Here is a 17082-nt window from a genome sequence, read left to right on the forward strand (position 1 = left end):
AAAAGTAGATGTGCATTTTCTATAATACTGCTCTCCAAAGAAGGCAATGTTTCTTAGGGCAAAACCCGTTAACAGCACCAAGCATGAGTCATAACCAGATCATCCGTTGAAATTAGAATGCTGTTAGCAGCTACCTTCTGAAGGTTGCTGAAAGTGTTTTAGGCGTACTATGTTAGGGGACACAAAGCCCCTGTCCTTGAGCCCAGCTAGGTTACGGTTGAGTTACATTCATATATGTGAATAATTAATTCTATCTGAGGGAATCCAGCATATCTTCATAGCAGAGGGAGCCTTTAAATTACTCTTAATGTGAAGGTCTTCAGGTAGAGCTGAATAGAGGAAGCTATATACAAAAGGCAAAGAGGCATCAATGCGTATGCTTGTTGGGACGACCTTACAGCATGTTTCATACCACTTCACTAGAACATGGAATTAGGCAGGAACATGTACCCAGCATCCTAGTGCATCAGGCTTTCAGAAAAGTTGCTGATAGTAGTAACCTTTCTTCTTTCACCTCATAGTCACTTAATTTGTTCTCTCACAAACCTGAAGCTTCCCATAGAGCCTCTCTTACTCACTTTATATTGACTGAGTAGTTCTAAGTTATAATCAACAAGCTAGATGCTAATTTCAATGTATCTGGTTCATCCAAATTTGAAAATGGGTTGGTTTGCTATGGGGATTTATCTGCCATAATCACTGGAGATGTTACCTCTGGGACATCTCTCTTTTGGAAATACTGCTGAGAAATTTTTGTAATTCAGATACTTCTTTAAATAAATGTTATTATGAATGGATCACTTTTGTGTTCTTACTCTGCAGATATTGAGGCTTAACTGATTATCATTATCTTTACTGAGCTGAGCCCTCTGTGTCAGGTTCTCACAGGTGGAAGACAAGCCAGCCAAAGCAAAAAGATCAGCTGTAGGCCAAGGGTGGGGTTTCAGTCAGAAGGGGAAGTCTGGCATGCCTGACATGTCCAGTTCACCATTTTAGAATATTATCATTACCATTTTGATATACTGCCATAAAAGCATAGTAGTTGAAATGTTCTATTAGTCACCTGTCGGGAGTTTTATATGATTAGGTTAAATGTGTGGAAAAAATGAGACATCTTTTAAGAAGTAAATTTTGTAGGAAAAGTCGGATGTACAAGGCAATGTCCATTTACTGTAACACCTTTCACAAAAGGTTTTATTTGGCAATGGCAGTACTACTTCACTGAGGTAGATAATAGCAACTGCTCTAAAAAACTGTTGGGAATTCTAAGTTATTATCTACTAGGTCCTAGGCATTCGTCCATAATATGGCTAATTCTTTTAAGCCTACAAGGTAGATTTCATTATCCTCATTTCTACTGATGAGCAAACAGACTCAGAGGTTGACTGACACAAAACCAGGCAACCGAATGGAAAAGCCAATGTTCTGCCTACTTTCCAAAGTTTTCACTTTCCTCTATTATGTCCACGTTCTCTAAAAGCAACAATAGGCCTGCATCAAAGTTGTCATGGGATTCTAGTCTGTTGAGGATTGTTCTGTCTCTGTCAGCAAAAGCCAGAGAGGTGGTAGGGCTTCCAGAAGACCGAGTAAAAGCAAGGGGAGAGCCAGTGCTACAAACATTCCCTAAGTGTCCCAAAACACGTAACAGAAGGTAGAACAGTAAATGGTGTCCTGTTAGAGTAAGTTAAGAGTGATCCTGGCTTTAATTTTGCAGGGTATTTTTATCTTCCTCTCACCCTTTACTTTTAAACTGAAGCTTCTAAAAACATTCACTTGGAAGCCCTCCAAAAATAAATAGCATTCTTTCTTATACTGCTGATAAAAGTATAACCTGGTAAGTTTTCTAGGGGCCAAAGTGGCAGTAACAAAAACTTTTATAAAGTGGCATACTCCACAGTAGCATTTCCACCTTCAAGTATTCACCTTAAGGAAATATTAAGAACACATAAAAGATTTAACAACACAAAGTCCTTTAAAGCAGTTTATTAGTGAAAAATTGGAAACAACCTAAAAACAGTAGTTTAATAAAATGTGGCACAGGAGATGAAATACCATGCAGCCATTAAAAAAGATATAGAAACATATTTTGACACGGCAAGATAGTCATGGCACTGTCAAGTGAAAAAAAGTTACAAAACAGTATGTACAACTTGATCCCATTTAAAAAAATCTACAAAAGCACAGAAGAATCTCTAAGTGTATACACCTAGATAACAGTAGCTGTCCCTGGATGGTGGAATTGTAAGTGATTTTTATCTTTATATACTTTTTTCCTCCTTTTTCACCAATGCATTTATGACTTGTACTTTTTAAAAAAGCACTTACGATTCTTAGAAGGTCTCCTTTAAAATAGGGAGAGCAGAGCTTAGCAGCCCGAGCACCAGGATGTACATGTTAGTCTGATATAACTTTAAATGGTTTGATGCCAAATTGTGACTGTGCAGAGTGGAAATGTGGGTGGGGCTAATGCTTACCCTTCTTCAGACAAACACATCCATCCCTAGAAACCCTTCACATCAATCAAGTACAGGCATTCTAAGTGGTATTGTTCTTTCTTATACTTAGCATACCTTATACCTTCACACCCACTTGTAATATAGCCCAGAGCGAGGCTCCTCTACACTTGAGATAAATGTTGTTGGTATACAAAAGGCAGGGAGAATTTTCAAGTGATGTCAGATAGCAGGCCTGAAGGTAAAAGGCACATTATCTTTATTCTACACAAGTGGGTCTCAAACTTAGGAGGGTAACAATCACCTAAATAACTTGTAAAGACAGAATGCTGGGTCCTATTCCCAGAGTCTGTTTCAGTGGAACTTGGATAAGGCTTAAGAGTTGCATTTTTTTCTTTCTTTGACAAATATTGAGTATATATTATGTGCCAGGTCTCATGCTGAGAGTTGGGAATTTAACTGTGATCAAAAGAATTAACAGTCTCAATCTCAGGAGCCTACATTCCAGAGTGACAGATACATACATACTAAACAAATAATTTAAAGTAACTAATTACAATTAGTACTAGAACACAGGAAAGATCAGAATTCAGTTTTTGTCTTGAAATGTATTTTAAAATGTTACATGGGAGAACTAAGACTAGTTTTATAGCCCCTTGAAGACAACAAGTACCAAAAAAGGTACTTAGACATACGAATTAACATTTTTAGCAAATTCCTAGGTGATGCTGATATTGCCTGTCCTGGGGGGTCTCAGATTGAGAACCACTTCCCTACTGAGCAGTTTCCCATTAGGATAATGTGGGAGAAAGGGCAGGTATGCTGTGGACAAACACCACACCCCTATTTGAGTCTCACCATGAGGTAAGAGCCACTTAATCACGTGGAGAAGGGGTTGAGGCAAACTTGTGCTGTGCTAAGTCGCTACAGTTGTGTCCGACTCTTTTCAACCATATAGAACGTAGCTTTCCAGGCTCTTCTGTCCATGTCATTCTCCAGGATAAAGTACTGGAGTGGGTTACCGTGCCTTCCTCTCAGGGACCGTCCCAACCCCGGGAACAAACCCTTGCCTCTGATGTCTCCTGCATGGGCAGGCAGGTTCTTTACCACTAGCGCCACCTGGGAAGCCCCTGAAGTAAAGCTGGCTGTAGGTCATATTGCAAAGCCTCCTGTTATTAAGGCTTGTCACTCAGACTTGAAGTGCTACATATTATGGCAACATATTTCAAACTTTCAGGTGTTCGGGAGCTAAGGAAGATATTTTTAAGCAATCATTTCAAAAAAGTATGGAGGCAAGCTGGACCTTCCTGGGTAAACAAAGCTGTTGCTTTTTGTCCTGTGCTCCTTCATCTTCTGCATGTCCTCCCAAGACCAGCTCCTCCATTTACATCCTGTTCCTTTGTTCTGGTGGAGAACAGCAGACTATGAGGATGAACTCTAACCCACTAGTGACTCTGGCTTCATGCTTCTTATTTCTCACATTATTCAGAGTGAGGCACATTCCCATTTCTGGGACCTAGTCTCCTACAATATGAATTGTTCTGATCAGCACCACAAAAACAATTTAATGCAATGACCTTTTAAGTTAATTACCTTCAGGACAAATAAAAGAGATAATCAGTTACTTCTGTTTGTAAAAAGAGCCTATGATTATTTCCAAGTTTACTATTTCATTCATATATGCATCCTTCATATTACTTTATCTTTAGATTAAGCTCAGGGCCACAGACATTATTTAAGTAATTCTAAATTGCACCATGAATTAATAGGCTTCCCAAGGTTTCTTCCATGCCTAAGAACCTATAGACCTTTACCTGAGTAAAAATTAAACCTATGACCTTATAAAATAAGCCCAAACCAAAATAAAACAAATCCAAAAGACTCCAAAGAACCAAACAAAACTTCATTAACATAAAAAATAAACATAAAACAAATTTACATATTGTGCTGGATTTGTGGTGGACAAAGGCACAAAAAAACCTTTGAACTCTAACATTACTGAAGGCTACTGTACATTATTGGGTTAGGATAAGCAACATTCATTTGATGGAAAGCAGAAGGTTCTGATAAAAATGTACACTGACAGTGGCAAGGTTAAACCTAGATATTGATCTGCTTTAAACAGGGTGCAAAATACAATCAATAAGGAACAGAGCAGAGCATGGACATAGAAGATGAATCTCTGATTCACAGTTGTAAACAAGGCCAACAGTCAGGAAGCTACAGAACCTAACAAGGGGAAAAATTTTTACAGCACATTTCTACAGTGTGCCAAGCTTTTCCCCCCAAATTATCTAACATACAAGATAGTTATAAAATCTACAGGTATAGATTTTATAGATATTTTATTACTATTTTTAAAACTTTTTTTTTTTTTTGCTATAAAACCCTCACAATAACCTTAAGGTGGCATAATTATTATCCCCATTTTACTACCAAGGAAATGGCAGTTTACATGACATCTGAGCTGAAGCTCAAAGACCATAGTACGTGAAGAAGACTGGATTTGAACCCAGGACAATTTCACTTCACTACTCATATTTTTTCCCTTTTACTACTCTATTTCCCATAAGCCTAATTTACAGTTGCTATTAAAGCTGACCTGATCTTTTTGACTTGATCTTCTAAAGCCTAAATCTGGATTTACATAATAGATGGTGCCCTGGGCTGGCTGTAGAGCTTCCTTTTTGGGGGAAAAAGCTTCACTCAAGTAGTTTTATGTCTAACTAACCAGCGTGTTAGTTAGTTAATCTAACTAACCAGCGTGTTAGTTAATCTGGGGATTAACAGTATGGAAATTCACAGGGTGAATCAAATCATCTTTTACAACTATAAAACTGCAGAGAAATTTGTCTCACAGAGTAGAAATGTAACAGCTACTGTTAAAATTTGGACTGTAAACTGAATTATCAACATGTTCACCAAGCTCTCATTAAGAACTCTTAAACACCATTTTAAAACATCTTTTGTGCTGAATATTCATTTTTCAAAGTACCAAAACATATCATTTGGCACATTAACATTTCCTAAAGAAATTTACTACACCTTTATACTTAACATGTAAGTCAGACTGAACCACTCTGAGCTGACAGAATGTGCTACATTCTCTCAGCTCCAGGCCTGGCCTAACTTTTTCCTCTGCCTGGAACACTTCCTCTCCAAAACATCTCCCACTACCCAATTTTGAATTAGGTGACTCCCAAAGCTCCAAAACACAGTATTGCATTTTCCTTCTATCATGACACCGGTGCTGTTATATGACCATTGCTTCCTTATTTTTCTGTATTCTCTACCAGTCTTTAAGATCTGTAAGGGGAAGAATTTGGTGCATCTTGGTCAGGGTCGTATTCCAAGCTAATCAGCATAGTGCCTAGCACCCAACAAATGTTTGATGAATGAATGAAAATAAGAGCAGAAGTCCTGACATGGAAACAATCTGCTGATTCATAGAAATAGCCCACACAGCAATTTTCTGATTCCAAGTATATTACTAATTGTTTCATTAGTGTGTGAACTAGAGAGCCTGATTAGGATAACCTAAGTTCATTAGTAAATTTTTAAAATTTATTTGTAGGCTTAAAGTAACCAAAAGTATATTGTTTGCGTACAATTTACTCTATAACAAACACAGCTGTGCAAATCCATATTTTTATAAGGATTTGTTGTTGAATAAGGACAAATTCTCTTTACTGTATTACAATATCTTAACACATCCAATTCTGATTATGGATTAAATGGTGCCAACTGAACAACCTTAGAAACATTGTTCAGTAAATTGAGTTTGTCCCGGATGATTCAGAACCTTAACTGCAAATGTACTAGAGAAATACAGTAATACTTCTTGAGGACTAGTTAGTCTTAGAATAAATCATTCAGTAGTGTTTAATAAAAAGCCCTCAAAATAACTCACTGAAACAGAATATTGTCATCATTTAATAACTGCTGGAAAATAAGGTAAACATGGTATAACTAAGTTTTTGTTTATGAAAACATTCAGAAACATTCTATTTTTCACAAAAGAGGTTTATATCCTAGAGCTCTTTTTAAACCAAGTTAAAAACAAATTTTAACTTTATTCTTTGGCTATTAATTATACCTAATAAATGAGTCACTGATATCAATTCACAATAAATTTATTTTACATAAAAGAAAAAGCTTGCCATTAATGAAAAATCCAGTAGAAAACAGTTCTTCTGCTTTAATTTGGGGTTCAAAAGTAGAAGGTACGTATTAGTGAAACCTCAGTAGAAAGAGAATTTTGTAACAAAACATTCTTGGCATGAAAGCTCTAACGTAACTTTTGTAATGAAATATTTACCATGCAATTTTATTGGCAGAAAGGCCAGTTTCTGATGGTATTTTCTTTTCAGTTTCTTAAGACATTAACATGAAAGATACTTAAACCTGCTTTATTAAGAGTTAATTATATATAAATATGGTATCTTTCCATAGTCCACCTATTTAATTGAGCAGTTCTAAGTAGGTAATTGGCACCCTGCCCTTCTGGTTTCCCCTTTCACCCATCAGCCAGTCTGAATCCATTCCAACGACACTGAAAACAGTGATTACCTACAAAATAAAACATTTTCAGTTATTAACTATATTAATAAATAAATACACAAAAACTAATCAGATTTAATTTGTTTAAATTGTAAATTATTCACTATAAAAATTTAAATATTACCATAAACAAACACCATTATCACATCATAAAAATTATCAATGTGAAAGATAAAGGGTTTTATCAGAGGCAGTTTTAGAAATCTAATTATTTAGCAGTTAAAAGCTTTAAATAGTTCTGTGATGTTCTATTTTGTTAAAAAATAGTAGTTAAAAATTTATAAAATATTAATACAATCATCTGCAATCTATGAAAACATTCATAATAAACGATTTCTAAATAAGTAATAATGAATTTGCATTTTGTTATACTGGAAGGTTAAGTCAGTCTATGATACAGTTTTCTTTTTATATCCACATTACTCACCTCATCTGCCAGAAGTGATAATTCAGTACTGTTTGCAGCATCATAATCATACAGAACCCTGGCCCTCCGGCTGCCACCGCACTCCTTCAGGTCAGTGAGGTTGGAAGGAGAGGTGATTACTAGGCTACTTGTTGAAGTCAAGGCAGAGGAACCAATCACATTCGATGAAGCAGACGGTACAGGTGCCACAGCAGTCTGGTTGTTGTTAGAGTGATAATTGGATGGAAAACTGTTGAAAAGAAAATTGCCAATTATGTATACAGGACCAAAGTTTCTGTTATCACCACTTGGTGGCAGTATTTACCTTCTACCAACCTCCACAGGCTAAAGATTTAAAAGATGTTAACATTTTATTGATAAAGTGTGCTATTTACCCCTCTTGGATCAATTACATTAGAGAAAATGCAGGTTATTTTTAAATATAAAATCCTTGAAAGTCTGTTTCAAAGTCATCTTTACAAGTATAAACTTTAAATTATTTTTCTCCAGAAAAATGATTCATAATACTTCAATTTTCTACTGTATGTTTTATTAACCTTTTCCTTCCTTTATGAATTTTTAAATTAAAAAAAAAAAAAAACCGATGAAAAACTTACCTAAATGTCAGATACTACCACAGATTAAAGTTTTCAAGTTAATTCTTTGAGAAATATTTGACTAACAACTCTTTTTCATAAAATAGATTTTCCCATTTTCCCGTTCATTCGAATATTTACTGAGTATCTCCTTGTCTAGCATCACTAGAACAAGCTGAGATATAAAGATGAAACAATACCATTCTTTTATGGATTGTAGACAGGTGAAGGGATAGACATTCAAATAATATGTTATGACTAATAACATAATGAAGACTCAACGGAAGAATAAGGCAGATATCACAAATTAGTGAAATCTTTTTATCAATGTGCTTACAAATACTTTAAAGATAATTAGAATTTTCAGTTTATTTTAAGCTTACTGTTGCTCCACAATACTAAACAGAAAAAAACGTAACATGGCTGGCCTATAGTCATTCTAATCCAACCATTTCTAAGGTTGAAAACGATCCTATTAAAATTCATTGTTGTTGTTCAGTTGCTAAGTTGTGTCCGACTCTTTGGGAGCCCCATGAACTGCAGCATGCCAGGCGTCCCTGTCCTTCACTATCTCCCTGAAAGTGAAAGTGAAGTCGTTCGGTTGTGTCCGACTCTTTGGGACCCCATGGACTGTAGCCTACCAGACTCCTTGTTCCATGAGATTTTCCAGGCAAGAATACTAGAGTGGGTTGCCATTTCCTTCTCCATCACTATCTCCCTGAGTTTGCTCAAACTCACGTCCATGATGTAGTTTGATCACATCATGTGAGTCAGTGATGCCATCCAACAACCTCATCTTCTGTTGCCCCCTTCTCCTCTTGCCCTCAATCTTTCCCAGCATCAGGGTCTTTTCAAATGATTTGGCTCTTTGCATCAGGTGGCCAAAGTACTGGAGCTTCAGCTTCAGCATCAGTCCTTCCAATGAATATTCAGGGTTGATTTCCTTCAGGAGTAGTCTCGTTTGATCTCCTTGCTGTCCAAGGGACTCTAAAGAGCCTTTTCCAACACCACAGTTTAAAAGCATCAATTCTTCAGTGCTCAGCCTTCTTTATGGTCCAACTCTCACATCCATACATTACTATTAGAAACAGCACAGATTTGACTATAAGGACTTTTGTCAGCAAAGTGATGTCTGTGCTTTTTAGTACACTATCTAGGTTTGTTATAGCTTTTCTTCCAAGGAGCAAGCATCTTTTAATTTTGTGGCTGCAGTCACCATCCACATTGATTTTGGAGCCCAAGAATATGAAATCTGACAGTTTCCACTTTTTCCTCATCTATTTGCCAGGAACTGATAAGACTAGGTGCCATGATCTTCATTTTTTGAAAGTTGAGTTGTAAGCCAGCTTTTTCACACTCCTCTTTCACTTTAATCAAGAGGCTCTTTAGCTTCTCTTTACTTTCTGCCATTAAAGTGGTATCACTAGTTAAAATATAAAATGCTTCATCGGTAAAGGTAGGTGAAATTAAACTCTTCATAAAATACAGTTTTCTTCTTTATGATTCCTGTGCCATCTGGAAATCACTCAGCAAAATTTTCTTTATCCTTAACCTCTTCTCTAAACCTTCCTTTCACTTCCTGATGCTTGTGTTTATCTCCCATACTCCATGTATCATTAAACCTAGAGGTGGAAGCTGTAGGAGCTGCATGCTCATTTCCATTCCTATACTCTTCTCCCTCACCAAGATTACTCCTACCAAACTTCTGAATTTCACATTATTCAACTATCAACTACTTCTTGTTGCAATCATCTACAGGTGTCTTATTTTTTTTTTCCCTTTATCTCTAAATTTTAGTTTCTGGCTCACTGCCAGTATATCTTAATTCTTGGTGATTCTAAGAATTATTTGAACAATCCTTAGACTGCTCAAATAATTGCTAATCTAATTATTTAAACACTTTGGCCTATGAGATTCATGGACTATTCTCTCCTACTGATTCTGTGCCTGACCCTACTTCAGCTATCCATTACCAATGCCTCATCTAGACTTTATCAATTCCAAAAACTATAACTCTTATAATAATCATATTTCCCAACATTCCATTCTCTGACCATCATCTTTTTCCCTAGTACTCTCATTTCAACAAGTCTATCTCAGATTCCAAGCTGGAATCAAGATTACTGGGAGAAATATCAATAACCTCAGATATTCAAATAACACCACCCTTATGGCAGAAAGTAAAGAACTAAAGAGCCTTTTGATGAAAGTGAAAAAAGGAGAGAGAAAAAGTTGGCTTGAGCTCAACATTCAGAAAACTAAGATCATGGCATCCAGTCCCATCACTTCATGGCAAATAGATGGAAACAGGGGAAACAGTGGAAACAGTGGCTGACTTTATTTTTGGGGGCTCCAAAATCACTGCAGATGGTGACTGCAGCCATGAAATTAAAAGACACTTACTCTTTGGAAGGAAAGTTATGACCAACCTAGACAGCATGTTAAAAAGCAGAGACATTACTTTGGCAACAAAGGTCCGTCTAGTCAAGGCTATGGTTTTTCCTGTGGTCATGTATGGATGTGAGAGTTGGACTATAAAGAAAGCTGAGCGCCGAAGAATTGATGCTTTTGAACTGTGGTATTGGAGAAGTCTCTTGAGAGTCCCTTGGACTGCAAGGAGATCCAACCAGTCCATCCTAAAGGAAATCAGTCCTGAGCGTTCACTGGAAGGACTGATGTTGAAACTGAAACTCCAATACCTTGGCCACCTGACGAGAAGAGCTGACTCATTTGAAAGACCTTGATGCTGGGAAAGATTGAAGGCGGGAGGAGAAGGGGACGACAGAGGGTGAGATGACTGGATGGCATCACCGACTTGATGGACATGAGTTTGGTAAACTCCTGGAGTTGGAGATGGACAGGGAGGCCTGGTGTGCTGCAGTCCATGGGGTTGCAAAGAGTCGGACACGACTGAGTGACTGAACTGAACTGAACTGATCTCCGATCTATAGTCCTACCATAGACCTACCATCTATTGTCCTACCAGCATGCCATTTGTGTCCAAGGTAAATTATCAGAATCACCCCCCTTGCACATATCTTCAAATCCCATGTCCTTTACTTCATACTTCATTTGGTAAAGATCTCCCTAATTATCTATTCAGTATCCATGTATCTAAGACATGAAAAAATATAAAATCATAGACATGAAAAAATACAAAATCATAGTCTAGTTTCACACTCAGTGAGTTAAGTAGGAACAAGTGGGTCCACAATGCTGCCTGGCAACTACACTACATTTCTCTAAAATCTATCCACTTAACATTCTCCTGATTACTTTTCATGCCCCTTTATCCATCTGCAAAATTTCAGCAATTCTCCCTTAACCTTTATAATCAGCTTATGAATTGCTTCCTTTTTATCTAAGAGGAGAAAAAAACAATCAGGAAACTTCCATGCTTTTGGTCATCTTTCCTCCTACTACAGATGAGCTATATCTATGCCCCTAAGATTACTTTAAGGTTAATTTTTCCACCTGTGTATAAAATTGCCTCTCAAGTATATCACACTACCGATTCTTCCCTTTCTTTTCAATATTGTATTTTCTCCATTTACTGTATCATTCTTATCAGACTATAATCGTGCTTTTATTTCTCCTATCTTAAAAAAACAAGACAAAAATGGGCTAGACTCTACTTCCTCCTCTGGCTAGTGCTTCACTTCCCTATTCCTCTTTACAGAACTCCTTGAAAGACTTATCTAAACTTAATGTCAAGTTTCTCTCCTTCCATTGACAAACAAGCTTTTGCCCACACTGTTCCATTAAAGCTACTCGTCCAGGTCAGCAATGACTTCAATGTTCTAAATCCAAAGGTCTACTAACAGCCCTCTTTTCACTTGATCTATCTAGAGATTACAGTGAAACACTCCTCTCACCTTTTACAGCTTAATCCAAGGCCACACACGTGGTTTACATCTTACCTCACTGCTCATTCCTTACCATTCTCCTTAGCTTGTTCCTTGGCTCTTTGTTGGAGTACCTCAGGGCTCAGTCCCTGGTCTTTTTTCTCTCTCTACTCATCCTGTGCTGTGCTTAGTCCTCAGTCGTGTCCAACTCTTTGTGACCCCATGGACTGCAGCTGGCCAGGAACTTCTGTCCCTGGGGATTCTCCAGGCAAGAATACTGGAGTGGATTGCCATGCCCTCCTCCAGAGGATCTTCCCAACCCAGGGATTGAACCCAGATCTCCCACACTACAGGCAGATTCTTTACCATCTGAGCCATAAGGGAAGCCCATGAGTAATGAAGTAGGTAGTCTATCCCTTCTCTAGGGGATCTTTCTGACCCAGGAATCAAACCGGGGTCTCCTGCATTGCAGGTGTATTCTTCACCAGTGAGCTACCAAGGAAGCCCCTCTCTCTACTTACTCCCTTGGTAATTTCATCTAGTCTGAGATTTAAATATCCTTGATATACTGACAAATGTCTAATTTATCTAATTCACTCCCCCATCAATATCCAGACTTGCATATCCTAAAACTGATTATCTCCACTTGAATCTTTTATTTCTCAAACTTAACATGTCTAAAATTGGGCTCCTGATATACCTGACGTGCCTTCCCCATACCCAACCTGCTCCTCCTGGGGTATTCCCCATTTTAATGAACCAAAACTCTAATTCTTTCAGTTGTTCAGGCCAACACCTGCAGTAATTCTTGACACCTCTAGGTCTCATATATAGAACATATATCAGCAAACCCTTGCTGTCTTTACCTTTAAAAACACACCCAGGGTTTGAGCACTTTTACCATATCTATCACAATTCCCCCTATCCAAGCTTCCATCATCTCCTGATTGGATTACTGACCAAGTTATTGCAATAGGCTCCCAAGAGGTCTGTCAGCTCACACTCTTGCCCTCTAACATCTATCCTCAACAGAGCAACAAGAATGATCTTGTTAAAAGCTAAAATCAAATCATGTCCCTCTTCAGGTCAAAATCCTCCAGACTTTATCTCCAAGTAAAGGTCAAAGTCCACAAAGAGTGGTTTCCAAAGCCTAGCTCCCTGTTTCCTTGATTAATCTTCAGCTAAACTCTATTTTGTTACCTGAACATACAGCTATGTTCCTGGTTCTGAGTTTTTGTACCTCCTCTCCTGGAGCATCTGTAAGATGCCCGTGTGCTTTATATCCTCACATCTTTCAAATGTGTCTTCCCTGACTATGTAAATCTCTACTTCCCTGCTATATTTTTCTCCAGTGCATTTATCGCCTTCTAATATACTATGTAATTGATAAAATGTATTGATTTTCTACTCCCCTCTACCCCTAAACAGAATGTAGGTTCCATGAAGGCAGGAATATGATCTATTTTGTTTATACTCTATCCTTGACGTCTAGAATTGTGCTTTTAAAAATTACAAGCAGATGTTTCTCTGATGGGTAAAAGGGTTCTAATGATGAACTAATTTCTAATTCAAGTTTCACTCTGAAGTTAAGAATACATTTCCGAGCATCTATTCCTCAGTGAATGCAGCCTATATATACATTTTTGGAGGAAAAAAAAAAAGATATGCTCTCTCCACACAGATGTGTTTGTATATCTAGACAGGATTTTTAAAATGTTTTACCATGGTATTTTACTTTCAAACTTACCAGTATAATTAACCTTTGTTTACCCACTGAGTTCTACTGATGTTAATTTTGGGGAATTAATGTAAAAACAAAAACAACAAAACACCAAACAGAAAAACCCCGAAAGACCATCTTTACCTTCTAAGAACTTTTACTGCTAAATTAAAAAAAAAAAAAACTCTAGACCTCCTGCCACTGTAGCTCAATAAGTAAACTTTCCCACTATTAAAATATATTTACTAATCTTATAACCAGTTCTTCTGATTCCTTATCTGTATGTGGATAATAATAGTACCTATCTCAGAGCATCAATGACTAGATTGTCTGAATGGATGAGTTCCAAGCATTTGAATGGCTTTAAGGAGAATGCAAGGATGAATGATTTTAAGAGCAACCCCTATGCTGCACTGCTAGAACATCAGGACAATATGAACAGGAAGTACTAATCTCCTTGGGCTTAAAATTGGTTTTGTGGAAGTGACTAATTTTGTTCTATGCCTAGTTTTGAAGGATTAATATGCAGAAAGGAAAACCAAAGTGATGAGGGTTTTTAATATTTTCTCCTTATTCCTTCTCTTGATGTTCCTCTTTCAAATGTTACATATCACTCCCCTGCTTTCATGGTTCCTCATTATATAAATCTCAAACTCCTCATTACTTAAGGGGCATTCATAAAATGACACTGCTTCATTATTCTAGCCTCATCTCAGTTCAGTCACTCAGTTGTGTCTGACTCTGTGATGCCACAGACTGCAGCGTGCCAAGCTTCCCTGTCCATTACCAACTCCAGAAGTTTACTCAAGCTCATGTCCATCAAGTTGGTGATGCTAGCCATCCATCTCATCCTCTGTCGTCCCCTTCTCCTCCTGCCCTCAATCTCTCCCAGCATCAGGGTCTTTTCAAATGAGTCAGTTCTTCTCATCAGGTGGCCAAAGTTTTAGAGTTTCAGCTTCAGCATCAGTCCTTCTAATGACTATTCAGGACTGATTTCCTTTAGGATTGACTGGTTGGATCTCCTTGCAGTCCAAGGGACTCTCAAGAGACTTCTCCAATACCACAGTTCAAAAGCATCAATTCTTAGGTGCTCAGCTTCCTTTTTAGTCCAACTCTCACATCCATACATGACTACTGGAAAAACCACAGCTTTGACTAGACAGACTTTTGTTGCCAAAGTAATGTCTCTGCTTTTTAATATGCTGTCTAGGTTGGTCATAGCTTTTCTTCCAAGGAGAAAGTGTCTTTTAATTTCATGGTTGCAGTCACCAGTATCACCTTTTAGGATTTGAAATAGCTCAACTGGAATTCCATCACCTCCACTAGCTTTGCTCGTAGTGATGCTTCCGAAGGCCCACTTGACCTCACATTCCAGGATGCCTGGCTCTAGGTGAGTGATCACACCATTGTGGTTATCTGGGTCATGAAGATCTTTTTTGTATAGTTCTTCTGTGTATTCTTGCCACCTGTTCTTAATATCTTCTGCTTCTGTTAGGTCCATACCATTTCTGTCCTTTACTGTGCCCATCTTTGCATGAAATGTTCCCTTGGTACTGCTTATTTCCTTCAAGAGACCTCTAGTCTTTCCAATTCTATTGTTTTCCTCTATTTCTTTGCACTGATCATGGAGGAAGGCTTTCTGATCTCTCCTTGTTTTTCTCTGGAACTCTGCATTCCAATGGGTATATCTTTTCTTTTCTCCTTTGCTTTTCTCTTTTCTTTTCATAGCTATTTGTAAGGCCTCTTCAGGCAGCCATATGGCTTATTTACATTTCTTTTTCTTGGGGATGGTCTTATCCCTGTCTCCTGTACAATGTCATGAACCTCTGTCCATAGTTCTTCAGGCACTCTATCAGAGCTAGTCCCTTGAATCTAATTCTCACTTCCACTGTATAATCATAAGGGATTTGATTTAGGTCATACCTGAATGGTCTAGTGCTTTTCCTACTTTCTTCAATTTAAGTCTGAATTTGGCAATAAGGAACTCATGATCCGAGCCATAGTCAGCTCCTAGTCTTGTTTTTACCGACTGTATAAAGCTTCTCCATCTTCTGCGGCAAATAATATAATCAATCTGATTTCGATACTGACCATCTGGTGATGTCCATTGTTCGAAGAGAGTATTTGCTATGACCAGTGCATTCTCTTGGCAAAACTCTTGTTAGCCTTTGCCCTGCTTCATTTTGTACCCCGAGGACAAATTTGTCTGTTACTCCTGGAATCTCTTGACTTCCTACTTTTGCATTTATTTCAGTCCCTTATAATGAAAAGGACATCTTTTGGGGGTGTTAGTTCTAAAAGGTCTTGTAGGTCTTCATAGAACCATTCAACTTCAGCTTCTTTAGCATTACTGATGGGGCACAGACTTGGATTACTGTGATACTGAGTGGTTTGCCTTGGAAACGAACAGAGATCATTCTGTCGTTTTTGAGATTGCATCCAAGTACTGCATTTCAGACTCTCTTGTTGACTATGGGCTACGCCATTTCTTCTAAGGATTTCTTACCCAGAATAGTGGATATAATGGTCATCTCAGTTAAATTCACTTATTCCAGTCCATTTTAGTTCACAGATTCCTAAAATGTCGGTGTTCACTCTTGCCAGCTCCTGTCTGACCACGTCTAATTTACCTTGATTCATGGACCTAACATTTCAGGTTCTTGTGCCATACTGTTCTTTACAGCACCAGATGTTACTTCCATCACCAGTCACATCTACAACTGGGTGGTGTTTTTGGTTTGGCTCCTTCTCTTCATTCTTTTTGGGGTAATTTTTCCACTGTTCTCCAAACCACTCCAGTATTTTTGCCTGGAAAATCCCACGGATGGAGGAGCCTGGTAGGCTACAGTCCATGGGTCACAAAGAGTCGGACACGACTGAGCAACTTCACTTTCACTTTCAATGACCTGGGGAGTTCATCTTTCAGTGTCCTATCTTTTTGCCTTTTCACACTGTTCATGGGGTTCTCAAGGCAAGAATACTGAAGTGGTTTGCCATTTCCTTCTTCAGTGGACCATGTTTTGTCAGCCTCATCTACCACCCCATTTTTTTTTAAGGCTTCTTGATTTTTTTTATTACTCAAAGAAGCTTCATTTTAAAATTTAACTTTCTGACTCTGTGCTTTCAACACTTTCATAATGATTTTCTGCTCAATAAGGACAGTGTGCTTGATCCTGTCATGGACACATATAGCATACAGGGAACCACCATAAGCCCAGCTGATAGATTTCTTCATTTTAGACAAACCTGATAAGAACTTTAGGTCACAGTGAATTCCTCGAAGTTGGCCTGGGTATATTCCACATGTAAATTCTGCTGCTTTCCCAATCTTCTTAGTATAAAGATAATTCTATTACCAGGGATTTGGGACAGCCTGGTTTTGTTAGAGGCGGTATTGTAGGACAGCCTACAATGGTATGTCAAATGCTAGACCATTCTCAGTGCCTCTTGATAACTGTCCCTGGAAGAGTTCCTGTCCCATTTTTAACTTGAACACTGTGAT

The 17082-nt window shown here is 38.0% G+C and overlaps 1 protein-coding gene and 1 pseudogene across 3 annotated transcripts in view; both read right to left on the reverse strand.

The window, feature by feature from the left end:
- Window positions 1-1968: 1968 nt before the first annotated feature.
- SH3GLB1 (SH3 domain containing GRB2 like, endophilin B1) overlaps window positions 1969-17082 on the reverse strand; it is a 49835-nt gene continuing 34721 nt past the window's right edge. For all 3 annotated transcript variants that reach the window (XM_070786180.1, XM_070786181.1, XM_070786182.1), the window contains 2 exons: window positions 7441-7669; window positions 1969-7022 (listed from right to left, as the gene is read on the reverse strand). In XM_070786180.1, coding sequence (XP_070642281.1) covers window positions 6915-7022; window positions 7441-7669 — 337 coding nt within the window. In that variant the 3' untranslated portion in view covers window positions 1969-6914. The remainder of the gene's footprint in view (window positions 7023-7440; window positions 7670-17082) is intronic.
- LOC139182207 (large ribosomal subunit protein eL34-like) lies at window positions 7677-17015 on the reverse strand (annotated as a pseudogene).

This window comes from Bos indicus, chromosome 3 (genome assembly GCF_029378745.1).
Source record: "Bos indicus isolate NIAB-ARS_2022 breed Sahiwal x Tharparkar chromosome 3, NIAB-ARS_B.indTharparkar_mat_pri_1.0, whole genome shotgun sequence".
NCBI lineage: Eukaryota > Metazoa > Chordata > Mammalia > Artiodactyla > Bovidae > Bos > Bos indicus.